The sequence below is a fragment of the Petaurus breviceps genome, unplaced genomic scaffold (assembly GCF_028583685.1).
Source record: "Petaurus breviceps papuanus isolate PSGF00001 unplaced genomic scaffold, PetGlider_PUasm1.0 37, whole genome shotgun sequence".
In the NCBI taxonomy this organism is placed as follows: Eukaryota; Metazoa; Chordata; class Mammalia; order Diprotodontia; family Petauridae; genus Petaurus; species Petaurus breviceps.
The window spans coordinates 40,815,281-40,834,625 of record NW_027186296.1 but is presented as its reverse complement, the minus strand read 5'-3'; the positions used below and the strand labels follow the sequence as shown (position 1 = coordinate 40,834,625).

The 19,345-nt window shown below is 36.2% G+C and overlaps 1 protein-coding gene across 6 annotated transcripts in view; it reads right to left on the bottom strand.

Moving 5' to 3' along the window:
- Positions 1–19,345, bottom strand: part of HERC1 (HECT and RLD domain containing E3 ubiquitin protein ligase family member 1) — a 221,356-nt gene that overhangs the window by 93,801 nt on the left and 108,210 nt on the right. For 5 of the 6 annotated variants that reach the window (XM_069098343.1, XM_069098348.1, XM_069098345.1 and 2 more), the window contains exons 28-36: positions 16,905–17,025; positions 15,693–15,930; positions 15,162–15,355; positions 9,248–9,403; positions 8,972–9,078; positions 6,673–6,783; positions 6,411–6,587; positions 5,584–5,823; positions 2,413–2,496 (exon numbers count right to left, since the gene is read on the bottom strand). In XM_069098343.1, the coding sequence (XP_068954444.1) occupies positions 2,413–2,496; positions 5,584–5,823; positions 6,411–6,587; positions 6,673–6,783; positions 8,972–9,078; positions 9,248–9,403; positions 15,162–15,355; positions 15,693–15,930; positions 16,905–17,025 (1,428 nt within the window). The remainder of the gene's footprint in view (positions 1–2,412; positions 2,497–5,583; positions 5,824–6,410; positions 6,588–6,672; positions 6,784–8,971; positions 9,079–9,247; positions 9,404–15,161; positions 15,356–15,692; positions 15,931–16,904; positions 17,026–19,345) is intronic. The other variant, XM_069098344.1, reaches the window with a different exon arrangement.

Here is a 19,345-nt window from a genome sequence, read left to right as displayed (position 1 = left end):
ATATTCATGAAAAAGTTACCTCATGTCACAGAAAGATGACCTGCAATTCTACCTCCCTAAGAAATTACTAACTAACTTTGGGGGGAGGAGAAAAGAGGCCTCCTGTTATTTTCATTCTTCCTTATGACATTATGCTTCCATTTAGGAATATCAGAATATCATGGTTTACCATGTTAGAAGAATCATAAAGTTAGAGTTATCCAAACAATCTGGAGTACACATTAAATTATTTTCAATTTTGAGGTTGTGTTTATGTGTGTGCATACATATGCATGATGGAATTAAAATCTTTAAAAATATGAACACTAATACCAAACTGAACCCTTGAATGTTCAAGAAAGAGCTATGCTTTTATTCCAAGACACTATAGGGATTTTATACATCTCACAGATTTCTAAAGACTTTAATTCTAACAAACAGTAGCGACTTCAAAATAAAAGAAAGCATTTACCTGACATTACCAATGATTAAAAATCTAAATAATAAGACGAGAAATCAAATATTGTTCCATTCATGTTTAAAATCAGCATCTCTACTAAGCAATGAAATTCTCTTCTTAGATCAGCAACAAAACTTCAAGCCTCCCATTCAGAATAAAGCACATCACTGGAAAGCAGAAAGAGAACTGGAATCCAAGTCAGAAAACTTCAGGATCAAGTCCCAGAAAGACCCCTCACTTGCTATTCTGGGGCAGTTAGGTGACATAGTAGATAAAGTACTGGGCCAGGAGTCAGAAAAACCTAAGTTCAAATTCAGCCATAGATACTAACTGTGAGACCCTGGGCAATTCAATATCTGTCTGAGTTTCTTCATCTTTAAAAGAGAGATAATAATAGCACCTACCTTCCTAGGGTTGTCAAGAAGATTAAATGAAATAATTGTAAAGCACTTGACACAATGCCTAGCTCATGGTGAGTGCCATGTAAATGTTAGCTATCATCATCACTATGTGACCTTTAAAAGGTCACTTAAAATTTCAGGAACCTGATTGGTAGGGAAGGTGGGTGTCACATTGGATAGAGTGCCAGGCCTAAAGTCAAGAAGACCTGAGTTCAAATTCACTCAGACATTTACTAGTTGTGTGACCCTGGACATACACTTAACCTTTGTCTGAGTTTCCTCATCTGTAAAATGAGCTGAAGAAGGAAAGAAAAAACCACTCCAGTATCTTGGCCAAGAAAACCTCAAATGGGGTCACAAACAGTAGGGCATGAATGAAAAGACTAGACAACAACCTAATCTGTAAAAGGGATATAGTAATATCTATATTATCTACCTCATAGTGGGTCTACAAGAATGAAACTTAAATCAATGTGAAATATTTTGTAACTATTAAGTATTTTACTTAATAGTTCAGCCAATGTTCTTAACATAATGAGGCAGAGAGAAAAAAAATTGCCAAAAATGTCCTCTACATAGGTCATAATGTAAATTCAAGAAAAAATAATGGTATAGTATGGACTAGAAAATAAAAATTAAAACATGGAACCATGAAATGCTGTCAATGATTATACAAATTCTCTCCCTGACCTAAGTCTACACCTAAATGCTCTGTGAACCATTCAGTATTTAACCAGCAGCCAAAACAATTTTTTTTTCATTTTAAAATTCTCCGATTGCTTATGGATTTTATAATGAACCATATATTTTAAAAAATTTACTTAATAAATTGGTACTTTTTTTTTTTGGAGGGCAATTGGGGCTAAGTGACTTGAAGGTCATAGGGTTAGTTTTTGTGTTAAGTGTCTGAGGCCGGATCCTGACTCCAGGGCCAGTGCTCCATTCACTGCACCACCTAGCTGCCCCTTAAATTAGGTACTTTAGAACGGTTTCAACATTGTTTCAGCCTACCAGGGAATGTGTAATGAACTGAAAAGAACCTTTTTAAAATGGTACTTTAGAAGTCAAAGAAAAAATACAACTTTCCGACAATAAAACACCTTTTAAATTACTTAATTTTTACTATATGAAAACCTAGTTAAATAGGTTTTTGTTTATCAAAGAGAATATAACTTCATCAAATATATGAAGAAGCAAAAAAGAATTTTAAGTGCTTCCTATGTGCCAGACGCTTTGCTAAGTGCTGTCGCTTAGACACAAAAATGGATAGACCCTGGTCTCAAGGAATGTATGTTCTAATAAGTGAAAAAAATTCAAAAGGAAGTAGTGGCCAGGGAGGGGAGGGATACTGTAGACTAGGAAATCACAGGGATCATAAGTAGATTCACAGGACAACTAATAGATAATGTCATTTCCAAGAAAGCTAGTATTGATTTGATTACTGGTCCCCAGAGGGGAAAAGCTGGGAGGCAAGGGAGAGAAGAGAAGAAAAGAAAACATCTGCACAGATTTATAAATTACATCAGAAATTAGTGACAACCAAAGCAGTAGCTATTCCCTATTTTTAAATACCTTTTCTCCAGGATTGCTGCTGTAGAACATTACACAAGGATACAACTCTGCTGCATCCACATCTTCAAAAGCTAGTTTGGGCTCCTAGATGTGAACATTGATGAGAAAAAAAGGAAAGAAAAATTAAAGAATCAAACAATGCAGTTTCTACCTAAAAGGTCTATAGGTAATAACACCTTAGGAATATGCTATAGGATCCCTAAATGAATGGAGAAGATGATGCTTACTTCAAACAGATCACAAAATTGGTAATGAAGCAAGATAACAGTAAGGATAAGGGAATTCAACTAGAATGTCTGCTAGATATCTCATTCTGAAAAAAGAGGCTATCTTATAAATTACTGGCTTCTTTTCTTAACAACCTTTACCTTTTAGCACCTAGTAACTGCAATGAAATTAACTGTTAATCTAAACTTAGTACTGATTAAGATGAAAGAATTGATGAAGTTAAAGGAATACGAACCTTGGGAAAATGGGAGCATGTCATAATAGTCAAATTAGAGAATTCAAGGCATAGTCAGACACATACCCTAAGATAGGAAAGTATACATTAAAATGCTTAGCAGAGCGTGGGGGGGATGAGGAATAGCCAAAGACTCATATAAAAGAACGGAAAGTTCTCAAAATAAGACTGTGGCAATACAAGTATAAATTATCTTGGTGAAGACAAAGATGTGAGCATCTAAAGAGATAATGTGATTAACGGAAATGTTCTTGAAATCAAAGTGAAGCTTGTGAAAGCGGCTGGGCAATATAGGCAAGAATATTAGGACCCATGAGCCTATCATTTGTATGAGTTTGCATGTTCTGTTATTTCCCCAATTGCTAGAAATAGTATCAAAAGAGTTGTGTTATATGTTCCTGAGATATTCTGAGTGTAAATGAGTATAATGCATAAGGTACAAGGGGGAAGTTATGACGAAAAGATATACCCCAAATCAATAGATACTATGTCCCCAAGAACACTCTCTGAGTCACTGTTACAGCCCTAAAAGCTTGTCAGTTTCAGAGAACATAAGACTATGACACTGAGCACAACAAAAGACTTTGTAGATTGTCCATAAGGAAAAGGAAAGGAAAAAAGTCGTTAGTTTGAGTTGATGGTATAATTTTAATAAATAACAAAGAACCACTAGTCAATTATTTCAATTCAATACTCCCTATCAAGAAAAATTATTTTCAAACTAGAAATGAGAGAATATAGGGATAGGTGGGGAATAAAACTACAAGGAGTAAGCAAACACCTGAGTCTAAATGAGTTCAAGTCCCTTGTCCTAATAAATTATATCCAGAACTTTTTTTTAAGAACCTGTTTGTGCCATTGCTAAATTGTTATCTGTAGTTTTTGGAGAAACTGTGTAGATCAAGAGAACTAACAGGATGAGGATAATTTCTAACTCAATTTTCTAAAAGGGGAAAGATGAGAATACCACAAACCATATATCAGAAAGCTTTATGATAATCTCTAGGACAATTCTAGAACAATCAAATGGATTTTGAGGACCCAGAAAGGAAAATTATAACAACTAGAAGAAAGCATAGCAAACTAACTATAATTCCTTTGTTGGATTGGTTGCTAGACCATTGTATCAGGGAAATGTTATATAGACATAAATTTGGATTTCAGCAAGATATGACAAAATTCCTTTTTTTTTTTCTTGTGGACAAGATGAAAAAAAAACAGGGAAGAAGTGATCATGAAGTTAGATGGATTCTTAACTGGTTGAACAACAGCACCCAAAGTGTTAATTGATAGATGTCAAGCAGGAGGGAGAGCTCTAGAGGTTTATAACAGGATGCTGAAATTGATCATATTATACTCAACATTTTAGCAATTAATTGAATAAAAACATTGCAGGTATAATTTCACATCAGACACAAAACTGAGAAAGATATTTTGAACAACAAAATACAAGATTCATAAAATCTTTCAAAGGCTCCAAAGATGGATTGAATTTAGCAAGAAATAAATGTGTGGAGTCCTGCACAGAGGGTGAAAAAAGGCAAATGCACAGGAAGAGAAGACGATCTAGCTTCAAAGACTCAAAGTTTCAATGAGATAATCTCTAAGGTCTCTTATAGCTCTAACCCTATAATACTACAGGATTTTTAGTTGACTGTTAGCTCAATGAATAGACAAGGTGATATCTGACTTAAAAAAAAAAAGGCTATTTAGAATTTAGATTTCATTAATATAGGCACAGTGTCCAGGACAAAGGAGGACTATCCAGGATAGTCCAGGACTATCTTAAGCAGTCCATCTTAATTTCTACTCACATCTTATTAAAAAGCTTGAGTTTACTGAGTCCTGCCATACTCTGTGCTGGTCATTCCACATATGGATTACTGCATTCAGTTAGGTTTGCCACATTTAAGAGGAACATTCACAAACTTGAGAGGAAGGTCACCTAGCTGGGGAGAAGATTTGAGGGCACAGTATCTGAATAACAGTTTTAAGGAACTAAAGATGTTTGTCTAAAAGATTTCAGAACAGGACAACAGATATTTAAAAATATCTGAAGGTCTGCCTTCTGGAAACAGGATTAGATTTATTCTATGTAGCTCCATAGGGCAGAACTAGGAAAAAGAATTTACTGAAATATGCCTCCTTAACAATTTAAGCAGTCCACAAATAGAATGGAAAATGTTTGAAATAACATGTTCTTTGCCCCTAGACATATTCAAGCAACAATTGGATTATAGCCTGTTAGAGAAGCAGTAGAAAGAATTCCTACAACATGCAGAAGTTTGATCGGATGACCTCTAAGGTCCCTTCCAACTCTAAAATTCTAAAACACTCTGGATTTTTATGAAATAAAATTTTCCTTAGTAAAATTCACAATAAGAATTTATGCAAATCCGCCACACAAAGAAAGGACAACCAGTTCTTGATTATCATTTCTAACTGGGGAAATTACACAAATGCTAATTTAAGCATTATTTTCAACAACTTTTATCAAATGGAATTACACAACCTCTTCTTTTTTGTTCCCTGCTCTGTGGTGTAGATACTAATAATTATTGCAACACAGGAAAAGGAAGCAGTAAGATGAAAAAAGAGAATCAAGGATAGAGCAGATAATCTATAAACTGGAGCTCAGCCCCCAAATAAACAAGCTGAATATATACTAAACCGCAGACAGTATGAATCTTATAAATAAATCTTAGTACCTCTCCATTTTTGCCAAAGGAAATAGTTCTTGCCTCCATATCCAACACACAAGTGATAAAATCTCCTTGAGTAAAACTGGACAATGTCAAAGTCTGTTCTCCATTATGATACAGGTTACCACTGTAGGCTCTATACAACCACATATCTGAGGTAGTGCGATGGTTAAAATCATGTACTGGCCATCGAGAAACTCCAACACAGGTGCCTTCATTACCACGATTTTCCTTTACAATGTAAAACTAAAATAAAATCAATAATTTTCATTAATATTAAGTAAACCTTTATATACTTTTATATGTACCTTTATACATAATATTAAATAAACCTTTAAATATACTAATTAATTACATTAATCTACATTTAAGGAAATGGAGTTCTATCTATAATCAACGCTTAAATACTCAAGGAAGCAATATTAAAATTAAAATAACATACAATGTGTGAATATATGATCCATTTTTGTCACTTTAAAACAAAGTCATAAATAAGGTTGTTCCAGTTTTTGTATCTGCAGTTTTTTTTTATTCTATCCTTTAAGCAACTCTCAATCATCCTTCCAAGACTATCTTAAGTGGTCCATCTTGATCTCTATTCACATCTCACTAACAAGCTTGAATTTACTGAGATTTATTAAGGAGTATTTAAATGAGTTTTAGAATTTCTAACTCTTCCCCAATGGGGACTTTTAATTAGTTTTAGCTAGAATGAGATATAGTTATATGATAAAGAATTACAGAGAGAAAAAACTGTTATCTTTCATATACCACTAAAATTATTTTTAAAATGACAAAATTAAATTCTACAAGTTCACTGGAATTTCACAAACCTTCCACTGATAACATCCAGATGTTACCCCTGTTGAAGCTAACCCATATCCTTTTCCTCCACTGCCATGGGTTAAAATTTGTCCATTTTCCACTAAACAGCATTGAGCTTTCTCTGGGTCAAAGGACACTTCTTGAATAGGAAGGTTTTCATCCTCTTCCTCTAATTCTCCTTGCTTCTATCAGAAATGAAGCCTTATTAGCATTTCAGAATAAGCTAACTTCAAGTAATAACTGAAGATAATTGTTAGAAAGATCATTTACCTGTAATTTCATTTCCTGCTCTTTTTCCTTGATCTGAATTGCATGTTTGGCCTGTGCAATGGGTGTCTCCCACATACAATCCGAGAGAAGGGAAAATAATCGTTCAACAACCTGTTGCATTGCAGGGGGGAAAAAGATAGAGAGAGAGATAAATAAGTCTAATTGCAAAATAGCAATTTTAAGAGTTATTAGAAAATAAACTATATAACTTGGTAATATATTACTTTCTGTTGGTAAGTTAATCATTTTAGAAGCCTTGTTAATTTTTTCAGTATAATGAAACATCAACTTTATTCATTCTACAAAAATATATTAAGTATCTATTATGTATATGGGAGAAGGATGGCAAGTATTTTCACTAAGCTCCTACTATGTGTTAGGCACTGTGCTAAAAGCTTTACAAATATCTCATTTGATCCCCACAACAACCCTATAAGGTAGGTGCTATTATCATCTCCTTTTAACAAATGAGGAAACTTTAGAGTTATAATGATTTGTCATATAGCTAGTAAAGTATCTGAAGTAGAATTTGAACTCAAGTCTTTCTGATTCCAGAGCAGCCTGTTATCGCTAGTATCTTGTTGTCCTGAAAAGATTAAAGGGAGCTTGCAAAATTACCTAATCTGCAGATAAAAAATAACTTGAACAATATGAGGACTGAATTAACACTAAATCAGTAAGATGAAAAGCTGAAACACGAAAAAGTACAAATACAGAGGAGCTGATACCACTTAGCTGGTGTTAAAAGGCACAGAAACCCAGAAGCTAATGCTCACAAAAAATAGCCCAGCATAAGGCATTCTCCTAAGTCTTTTATAACCTGAATTGGGTTTTGAGTACCTTTGCCCCACACCACAGAATCTCGCTCAAAAAGATCTTTGTCTTCAATTCAACTTACATTTGTTTAATGTCTACTATGAACAACACGAAACATTGGAGATACAAGGACAAAAACCAAACATTCTCAGCCCTCTGCCCTCAAAGAAGTTACGTTCTTGTAGGGGAACAAAACACAAATAACTAAAAACAAATTACAAAATAAATTCAAAAGAGGAGGAGTGCAAATTGCTAAGGGGCAAAGGAAGACAGATCAGAAGAGGCACCATGTTGAAAGAGCACCTGAGCTGTGTTGGGAGACAAAGACAGAAGGGAGCATATTCCAGACAACACTGACCAAATACACCAAAACATAAAACGGACATGAGAAGTCACAAAAATAGCTAGCGTGCCAGTCTGTCTGGCACAGAGAATGCATATAGAAGACTAGTAAGAAATCAGATTAGAAAGAGAGCTCAATTGTAGAGAACTGTTAAGTATTAGGCTGATAAAATTCTTCCTTGTAAACTGGATGAACTATCTAGAATTTCTGAGGGGGGAAACTGTCAGTTCTGTTCTTTAGGAATATTGCTTTGGCAGATGTGTGGAAGGTGGTCTGGTGATAGGGAAGAATGGGACCTGCAAGGAGAACAGTACGGAAATCCTTCCACTAGTCTAGATGAAAGGGCCTCAGCTAGGTGGGGTGACTGTATATGCCACATGAAGCGGGCACTCTGAAGAACACAGAAGTGCAATGAACAGGGACATGAGGGAGAAGGTGGTTCATGGGTAATTCCAAGACTGAAGGGGCTTGGGACACGTAGGAATCAGGAATGGTATAGGACATATACAAAGAAAGTTTAGAATTAACTGCTTTGGAAAGAATAAAGGATTACCAGACAATAGTGAAGACTCATTTAGGATTACATACAAATTGGTCTGCTTAACTTAAATGGTCCCAATCCCTTTGATCTCCCTCTACTACTGTTTGTCAGGAATAGCAGAGAAAACAAAGTAATATGAGAATCTGAAGTTTTGTTATACTATGTCAATATGAAGTTAAGCAAATATCATACATAATCTGTAGTTAATTTTTATTAAATTTATTTTTATGCTGTATAGGTTTCATATGTACTTGTATCCATCCCTATGAAGATAAAAATTCCACACAAGGAGTGTTTTGTTCTTTGTATTTATATCCCCTGTCACTCAGCCTAGTCCCTGGCACATTGCAGATAATAAATGCTTGACTGATTTTCATTTATTGCTCTGGAATATTGTACAGGACATTTAAGAGTGATTTTAAAAATACAGACCTGAGGGGCGGCCAGGTAGCACAGCGAGTAAGAGCACCGGCTCCAGTGTCGGGATGACCTGGGTATCGAATCTGGGCTCAGACACTTAGCACCCACCCAGAAACACCTGGCCGTGTAATCTTGAGCAAGTTACTTAACCCTAATTGCTTTAAAAAAAAAATACAGACCTGAGCCATTTGATCATCTTCGACCCCAGATTCACAAGCTGGTAATACAGCTTCAAGGACATGGAGAGCAAGTAATCTGGTTCTTAAGTTACCCACCAGTGGAATACCTGAAAAAGAAAAACTGTTATTGTTAACATGATTTAGATTTAAAGAGAAAATTTAAAATCTCTCAAAAAAATTCTCAAAATAAAGTTAGTTGTTCAATACTGTTAAGCACAATCACTATCTGAATGAGACAAATATGTAATGCAAACTTTTTTTAGGCCTATGTAATACCTGAAGAACACTTCTGAGATGCAATGTTAAGAAGCACTTCAGTCCACTTTGGAGAAGCCATTTTTGACTGAATAGCTTTTGAAGACACAACTCTTCGTAGAAAAACGAGAAAGTCCCCTAAGTGTAGTTCTGCTGCATGCTGTTTTCTAAGTACAGCTGAAGATTTAAAAGAAAAGCTTAGGTTATATCACAAATTTAAAACAAGAAATAATCTTATAAATAATTCTACAGTACAGCCACATTCATCAAAATACCAAAGAATTACATTATCAAACTAGAAAAAATAATAGGAAAATTTCTCCAGAGGAAAAGTCAAAGAAAATAATGAAATGAAAATAAGAATGAAAAGGGTCCTAGTATCACTAGATCTCAAATTATATTACAAAGCATTAATCATCAAAGATATTTGGTATTGACTAAAAAAAGAAACAAAAACTGGTCAATGGGATATCTTATATAAGCAAGACCCAGAAGCAATTTAGTATAATAGCATTTATTGTGTTTTATAAAGGACACAAAATACTGGAAAGTAAACATAATCTTTTTTTTTTTTATAAAAACTGCTGGGAAAACAAGAAAGCAGTTTGAAACAAAATAAGACTTAGAATAATACCTTACATCATATAACCACAATGATCTCCAAAAGGATAAATGCCATAAATATAAAGATCACATTATTTTAAAAAATTAGAAAATAAAGGGACCTTGCACATCTAAGAATAGTAGAAGAATTCATAACTAAACAAAGGAAAGAGGAAATTATATAGGATAAATCCGATTACATAAAAAATAAAAACTTTTACATTTATGGAATTAAAGCTACAAGTTAAACGAAAGAAAATCTTTATATGCGACTTTCCAAAGAGGAAAGGCAAGTGACTGACAAGCATATGAAAGAATCCTCCAAATCACAAATGAGAGCAATGGAACTTAAAACAATTCTGTGGTTTCAACTGATACCCATCAGATTGGCAAAGATGATGGAAGGGGAAAAAAATGACAACTATTAGAGAGTCTCTGGAAGACATACACTAAATTTATTGTTGGAGCAGTGGGTTAGCACAAATGTTCCAGAAAACAACTTAGCATTATATTTAAAGTCACTCAATTGCATTCTTTGACTGAGCACTACGAATGTAGGCATACATTTCAGTGAGGTCAAAGATAGAAGAAAAGGTCTCATATGCACAAAACTAATTATAACAACACTTTTTGTAATAGCAAAGAACTAAAAAGAAAACTGAGTGCCCCTCACTGTGTAACAATTAAACAAACTGTGGTAAATGAATGTAATGGAATATTTACTACACCATAACAAATGTCACATATATCAAGAATTCCAAGACACACAGGGAAATACATATGAACTGATGTGGAGAGACAAAATGATGAGAACAATTTACATAATGATCACAACCTGGCAAACAGTAGGTGCTTAATAAATGTTTATTGATTGACTGATTGAAAACACTGAAAAACTTAAGAATTCTGATCAGTGCAGTAACCAATCCATAAATTCAAAGGACTCTCACGGAAAAGTATGCCTTATCACCTATTTGCAGAGGTTATGAACAAAAGGTACAGAAAAATGAGAGCTTTTCACACAGATACAGTCAATATGTTTATGTGTTTTCTTTAACTACTTAATTTGTCACAAGGGAGGGTTCTAGAGGCAGGTGGGGAATAACAATAATATTAAAAAGAGAGAGGGGGTGGCTAGGTGGCACGGTGAATAGAGCACCAGCCCTGGAGTCAAGAGGACCCGAGTTCAAATCCGGCCTCAGACACTTAATATTTACTAGCCGTGTGACCTTGGGCAAGTTACTTAATCCCAAACGCCTTGCCTTGCCCCCCTCCAAAATAAAAGAGAGAGAAAGAGGATTAATAAGACATTTAAAAAAAAACCAGTAATATGGTTTATTTTAAAAGTGAGCTCTCTTTCCAATCAACATGCTATAGTTAGATGAACTGAACACCATCAATATAAATATTCTTGCTATAAATCAAACCGGAAGACAAGGAAAAGTTGCAGTTAAACACAAGGAAAGGCCATGGGTTCTCTCTAGAGAGAGAAACAAAGGAGTGAGAAGTTGTCTTCACTGTTCAGCAAAGTCAGTAAGAGATATCATTTCATGGACCACGTGATCCTATTTTTCATTGCTCATAATGAACACAAACAAAAGAAGAACCACAAAAGTTACTGCAGTTTGTGTACCAACACCTATTGTAGAGATAAAAAGGTAGAGAGTCTATGAAGAGTTTTACAAAATAATCCAAACCAAACTGACATATACTTTCATATTCAACAACTTTGATATGAATGAATTCAGAGGAGGTTATTTCAGAAAAGATAGTTCAGGTTTAAAAGATCAAAGAGGCCAAAGGCCTACTCAGGAATCATTACACATCAAAAACATTATTAAAGAAAAGGTCACCCAGTGATACCACTACTAGGCCTGTACTCCAAAGAGAACAAAGAAAGAGGAAAAGGACCCATATGTACAAAAATATGGCAGAACAAGTTGTGGTACATGAAGGTAATGAGAAATTAAGAACTAGATGGTTTTGGGGAAACCTGGAGACATTTATACGAACTGATGCAAAGTAAAGTAAGCAGAACCAGGAGAATGACTTAAAAATAGTAAGCAATATCATAAAGATTATAAACTTTGAAAGACTTAATAATTAATAATTCTAATCAACACAAAGTACTCATGATGAAACATGCTATCTACCTCTAAAAAGAGAACTGATGGACTTAGGACTGAAGTATATTTCTTCTGTTTGCTGCAATCTAAATCTGAGGGAAACATTCTCCTCATTGAGCTTTTGAAATTCTTTCCATATGGCAAATTTGGCTTTTTAAGGCATTCCTCTCCTCATTGCCTTTTTGAAAATTGAGTTAAGTCTGTTTTGTAAGGTGTGATTTTCCTCAGTCAGGCTGTTGACTCTCAGTTCGTAATTTTCTTGTATCGTTCTCATTTTTCTTCCCGATTTTTCTTCCACTTCTCTTATCTGCTTCTTAAGGTCCTCTATGGCCTGTAACCAACTTGTATTTTCCATGCTTTGCTCCTTTTTGGCCCAAAATAGGAGTCTACTGTTGGAGTCTTATTTTTGTTTTGCTTCCTTTGCCTGGTCATGTCGCCCCTCAGTCACTTGACCCCTGGACTTTTTGCCATAGTAGGACTCTGCCACCAGACAGGGGAGCTTTCGTCCCAAACACTGGGGTTTTCTCAGCTGCCGGAGGATTAGTTGGGTGTCCTCTCTGAGGCCTCCACGCACTTTGGCAAGCTGGTCACACACCCCAGGACCTCCACCCTAGACTGCAATCCAGATCCAAACAGGTTAAAGCAAGAGCGATTACCTCTCAGACTGGTCTCTTGGTCTCCCTACACTCTGCAGTCCAGGAGCTGAAGCTGCCATGTGGCGCTGGCTGTGCCGGGAGTCTCAGCGGCTTCCTGCCCTGGGGGAGAAGCCAACACACTCCCAACTACTGGTCCCGAAGTCCACACTGCACTGACCTCTCACTTTGACCTTAGCATCTTTGTGTTGATAAATCTGGAAACAGCCACAGCTGCTGCTGATCTGGAGTCCCACAGTGGGGCTAAAACATCAGGCTCAAGGAGGCCTGGGCTCGGCTCCCAGAGCGCTGTACTGGCTGATTCCTGCTGGCCTGCCGGGCTGTCCTCAGCGGGAGGTTAGCTTCTCTGTGTCATTTTGTGGGTCCTGTAGTTCCAAAGTTTCTTCAGAGGCCCCTTTTTACATGGACTGGGGAAAGTGGAAGCCAGAGCTGGTCGGAGGTCTGCTTCTACTCTGCCATCTTGGAGCTATTGAAAAGTTCACCTTCTATATGATACCCTTTATAATCTCTTCATTCCAGTGCCTTCCCGCTGTTGACCCCAGTTGGTTTATCCTATACATACTTTTTTTTTTTTAAAGCAATCGGGGTTAAGTAACTTTCTCAAGGTTACACGGCCAGTTATTTCTGGGTGTGGTGCTAATACTGAGCCCAGATTTGATCCCCAGGTCATCCCGACACTGGAGCCGGTGCTCTTACTCACTGTGCTAGCTGGCCTCCCCTACATACTTTTTTTAAACATAATTAATTGCATGTTGTCTCCCCATGAGATTGTGAGCTCCACAAGGGAAGAGACTGTCCTCTACCTTTTTTTTTTTTAATCTCAGTGCTTAGCACAGAGCCTCACACACAATAAGAGCTTTATATATATTTAATGACTTACTAAGTAAGTTATCCTGGGTAAGTCACTGAACTAAGCCTTCCTCTCATCACATGTAAAACAGACACAACAATATTTATACTACTTATTTCACAGAGTTATGGTCCAAAAGTGCTTTGTAAACCTTGAAATACTATTTAAAGATGAATTATGGTCAGCAACACCAAAAACTTTTAATTCAAGAAAGGTAAATAAAAATTATCATCTTCTAGCCAAATAAGAGAAAAGGAGAAAAAGTACTTGATAACTGATGATTTAAGACAACAGTAATAAAAACTTATGAAAATCCCTATTTGCAGATGTCATGATCAGATATTTAGAAAACTCCACTAAATTAACAAAGACAATAACTGAAACACTAGTAGCTATAACAAGATTGTAAGACATAAAAACAAAGCCGTGAAAATCATAAGCATTTTAAATAGTATTTCTAAAAACAAGAAATAGTAAGAGAAATTTGATTCAAAATTAGTACCAAATGTATGATATAAGAGGATATTAATCTACTAAGAAAACTACTAGATTTATATAAATACAACTATTAAAAAAAACACTCAAGATGGTAATAGAGGGAGACTTAAATAAAATAGACTTGATGTACCCTGCTTGTGGTATAATAAATGCGACAATACAATTTAAATTAAGTGTGAGATTTAATTCTAACCCAAAGTACTAAAGGGATACTTATTAGAATTTGTAAAAACTAAAGGTCAGAATTTCACAGTAAATACTTAGAAAAAGTATAAATGAAAGGAGCCTAGTACTACTGGACTTCAAACTATATCAAAAAGCACTAGTCAACAAAATTAGTGGTACTGGTTAAAAAACATAAATCAGCAAAACAGAACTAGATTAAAAAATCGGAAGCAATCGAAAACTAGTCCTGTGTTTCATGAATTCAAGAATATCAATTATTGAGGGACCTCTTGGCCCTTTCTGCCAAGAACTGCTGGGAAAATTGGAAATGAAAATTTGGAAGAAACTAGAATTGGACCAATATTTTATACTATATATCATAATAAACGCAAAATAGATATGTGATCAAGGTATAAACTAACATACGATAAAAATATTTTAAGATAAAAAATCAGGTACTCTTTACAACAATGAGCAGGAGGAAAATTCTTAATCAAACAAGTGACAAAAGAACAGATAACACAGAACACTGTGACTAAATAAAATTTAAGACCTTTCACATGAATAGCATCAATGAAGACAGGGATAGAAGAGAAAGAGTAGAGTGGGAAAAATATCCACAAACAACACTGATAAAAATCTGACATCCAAAATAGAGAACTGACTCAAATAAGTAATACCAAGAGCTAGTCCCTAAGAGAGAAGTATTTAGGGAATGGGAAGAGTTTTCAAAGGATGATCTGAAAACTATAAATTATCACATAAAAATGTATTACTCCCATCATTAAAAGAGTAATTCTAATTAAAACAAGGTTTTACTTCAATATAAATTGGAAGAGACGAAAAAAATGTCCATAGTTCATGCTGGACTATTGTTGGAACTGTGAAATGATCTAACAGTTCTCAACATCAGTTTGGAATTATGCAAGAAAAGTGATTAAGCTGAGCATACCCTCTGAGTCAGTATTCCTATTATTGGACAGATACAAGTAAATTATGACAAAAGATATCAATGAAATATTTTTAAGGTTACAAGATACCTCTGAAGTCTCTCTTCTCAATATCTCCACAAGGGTCCACCTTTTTTTCTTCCTCTTCTTCCTCTTCCTCTTCACCTTCTCCAAAGGAAACCATAAGCAGCACACCAGCTTGTAACAACAAATTCTTCAACTGACTGCATAGTAGATCGAGCAAGGATTGTACTACCTTAGGACTCAGTTTGTCAGCATAGGTCCTAAAGAAGAGGTCAGAGGAAACAATAAAAAACACAATCTTAAAAATATTTTAATGTGAAAAAGAAAATTTTTAGGGGCGGCTAGGTGGCGCAGTGAGTAAAGTGCTAGCCCTGGAGTCGGGAGGACCCGAGTTCGGTTCCGGCCTGAGACACTTAACACCCACACAAAAATACTAGCCATGTAACCTTGGGCAAGTTACTTAACCCCAAATTGCCCTCCAAAAGGCAAAAAAAAAAAAAAAAGAAAACTTTTAGTAGAATATATAAATTAAGTGTTTAGTAAATGCTAGGGCTGCTAATAATGAAGGAACAAGCACAGTAAAGAGAAAATGCTTACCCAGTGGTAATGGCCAGAATCTGTAGCAGTCTTGTACTGGCTACTTTCAAAGCTATGCTAAGCTGAGAAACACCAGTTTTGGGCAACAGCTGCAGAGGCTGCCCTAGCATAGTGTCTGTGCCACACAACTGCGACAGTACATTTAAGAGACCAGTAGAAATTGCTAAAGAAACATCAACTGGTTGGTAATGAACACTCAGAGCAAAAACTGTTACCAAGAGAAGACGTTGTTGAGCTTCTAAAAAACAAAGTAAAAAGATTAAATTAGATGGTAGTCCCTAAGAGTGAACATAGTAAAGTATAATATTCAAAAAGCATAAAGTATGATTTTCTTACAAATTAGTGGCTGAATATTCAATTCTATAAGCATTTACTAAGCACCTACTGTATCTATATATGACACTATTGTGCCTTACACATGTGTGTATATACATATATATATACATATATGTACATATACATATAAGGCACTATTGTGCTAGGCAGTGAGAATATAAAGACACAATCAAAAACAGTCCCTGTTCTTAAGAAGCATACACTAAAAGTGACTTTTGTAAAGCATCTCACTCCTCTACCAAACTCTACTGGTTCCCTCTTGCCAAATATGAACTATCTGATATCCAAAGCACTTTACAATCTGATGCCAACTTGCCTTTCTAGTCCTATTATGCTACTGCCCTTCATGCTCTCTAGGTTCCAGTCAAAATTCAAAAAAATACATTCTTCATCAACCACACTCTAATAAATCATCACTACTGCCTCTGCAGTGGTTGTCCCCCATGCTGAGAATGTACTCCCTCATGTGTTACCTCTTACAATTCTTGGTTCCCTTTCAAGACCTTGCTCAACTTCCACCTTTCACATGAAATCTTTATTATCCTGGCTATCAGTGTCCCTTCCCACCTAGTATTCTAGATCTTTTCTGTACATACCTAAAAATGTACATATTTGTCTTCTCCTATACAATGTAAGTCCTTCCAGGGTATTGTTTGATTTTTGTTTCTGCATTCTAAACACCTGGCCTTCAACTGTCTGGCACACAGAAGAAGCTTAAAAATAATGACTGAATGAATCTCCTTGAGGGATACAAGATAAAGATGAAATGTTTCTCTTCAAATTCATTCACTAATGCTACAATGATGGTAAATCCACATTTGTAAACTGATGACCAACTTCCATTTGCATCTGAAGTTTTACTGGCAGTTCACTTACCAATGTGGTGTTTATTTGCTTGTAGGGCTCTCTCCAAAGTTGCAGATAACTGCTGATAAATCTTATGTACAGCCACTTGAATTTCAATCTGAATATTTCTTTTAGCTGCTCTGATGCCATCCTAAGTTAAAAATAGCAATTTACTCTTTATTAACAGTAATGTCAAACCCCTACCCTTGTAGAAATTGTATTGTTCATCTGTTACCCAGTCTATGCTAAAGTCTGCTTTACCTATAGAAGCTTTATAAGCAGAAAAATATAAACAATTTTCGTACACTATTATGAAAATACTTAATTTCAATAGTACCTGATTTTACATTTTTAACATTTCTTGGGATTACTTTCTTTCCTATAATTTGCAAATATGTGAATACCCAAAGATCTATGATTTTAATGAAGAGGAATACTGTGGGAACTATCTCCACATAGCCTGTCTACAACTTAAACAGATAAATGCTAGTGCACTGCCTGTGGTTTAACGTCAAGGTTAAATAGTTTCCTCAGGGTCATGTACCTAAGTAAACATAAGAGGTAGGAGTTTAACCTACCTGTTAAGTATTCCTGATTCATGTTATCTTTCTTTCCCCACATTTATTTTGTCTTTTAATAAATGTCTCTTCTCATAAGGTTTAACAATGATGGACAAAAACAATCTGATCATGTCAATGTGGAAAAATGTTTAATATGATTCCACGTGTATAGCCTATATCAGATTGCATGCTGTATTAGGGAGAGTAGAAGGGAGGGAGGAAAAAAATTCCAAACTCAAATTCTTGTGAAAGTAAATGCTAAAAACTGAAAAAAAAATTTGATCATGAAAACTCAAATCTGGCTTAACTGAAATGAAAATTTCCCATGTTAAAAGAAATATACAAATACCCTTAGCCATATGCAAAGAGAAAACTTCTGCCCAAATAAATTTAGAATAGAAAGCCATTTGGAAAGATTAGCGTATAAAATACTAAAAAGCTACTCCAGAAATTCTACCCACCTAGGACTGCAGAAAACTCAAGATAGGAAGAGAGTCAAGATGGCGAAATAGAAGCAGGACCTCCCTGCGGCTTCGGCTTCCACCTTCCCGAATCCATGTAAAAGGGGACTCTAAACAAACTTTGGTGCTGCAGAACCCACAAAATGACACAGAGAAGCTAAACTCCCACTGAAGACAGCCCCAAAGGCTGGCAGGAATCAGCCACGAAGTGCTCTGGGAGTCGAGCCCAGGCCCCTGGTGAGCCTGAGGTTTTAGTCCCAGGGCAGGCCTGACCAGCCACCCACTGGAGGGACTCCAGATCACCAGTAGCTGTGGTCATTTCCAGATTCATCAACACACAGATGCTAAGGACAAAGTGAGAGGTCAGTGCAGTGTGGACTTCGGGACCAGTATTTAGGGTCTCCCCCATCAGGGGGAGAAGCCACTGAGACTCCTGGCACAGCCAGCGACACATGGCAGCTTCAGCTCCTGGACTGCAGAGTGTAGGGGGACAAAGAGACCAGTCTGAGAGGTAATTGCTCTTGCTTTAACCTGTTTGGATCTGGATTGCAGTCTAGGGTGGAGGTCCTGGGGTGTGTGACCAGCTTGCCAAAGCGCGTGGAGGCCTCAGAGAGGACACCCAACTAATCCTCCGGCAACTGAGAAAACCCCAGTGTTTGGGACGAAAGCTCCCCTGTCTGGTGGCAGAGTCCTACTATGGCAAAAAGTTCAGGGGTCAAGTGACTGAGGGGCGACATGACCAGGCAAAGGAAGCAAACAAAAATAAGACTCCAACAGTAGACTCCTATTTTGGTCCAAAAAGGAGCAAAGCATGGAATAGGAGGAAGATAGTGAAGTCAGAACTCCTGCACCAAAAGCTTCAAAGGTAAATACAAGTTGGTTACAGGCCACAGAGGACCTTAAGAAGCGGATAAGAGAAGTGGAGGAAAAATTGGGAAGAGAAATGAGAACAATGCAAGAAAATTACAAACTGAGAGTCAACAGCCTGACTGAGGAAAATCACACCTTAAAAAACAGACACACCCAATTAGCAAAAGAGGCTCAAAAAGGCAATGAGGAGAGGAATGCCTTTAAAAAGCCAAATTTGCCAGATGGAAAAAGAATTTCAAAAGCTCAATGAGGAGAACTGTTCCCTCAGATTTAGATTGCAGCAAAGGGAAGCTAGTGACTATAAGAGAAATCAAGATGATGTTAACAGATCCAAACAAATGAAAGAATAGAAGGCAATGTGAAATATCTCATGGGAAAAACCACTGACCTGGAAAATAGATCCAGGAGAGTTAATTTAAAAATGATTTGGACTACCTGAAAGCCACGATCAGGGAAAGAACCTAGAAATCATCTTCCAAGAAATTCTCAAGGAAAATTGCCCTGATGTTCTAGAACCAAAAGGCAAAATAGAGGTTGAAAGAATCCACTGATCACCTCCTGAAAAAGATCCCCCCCCCCC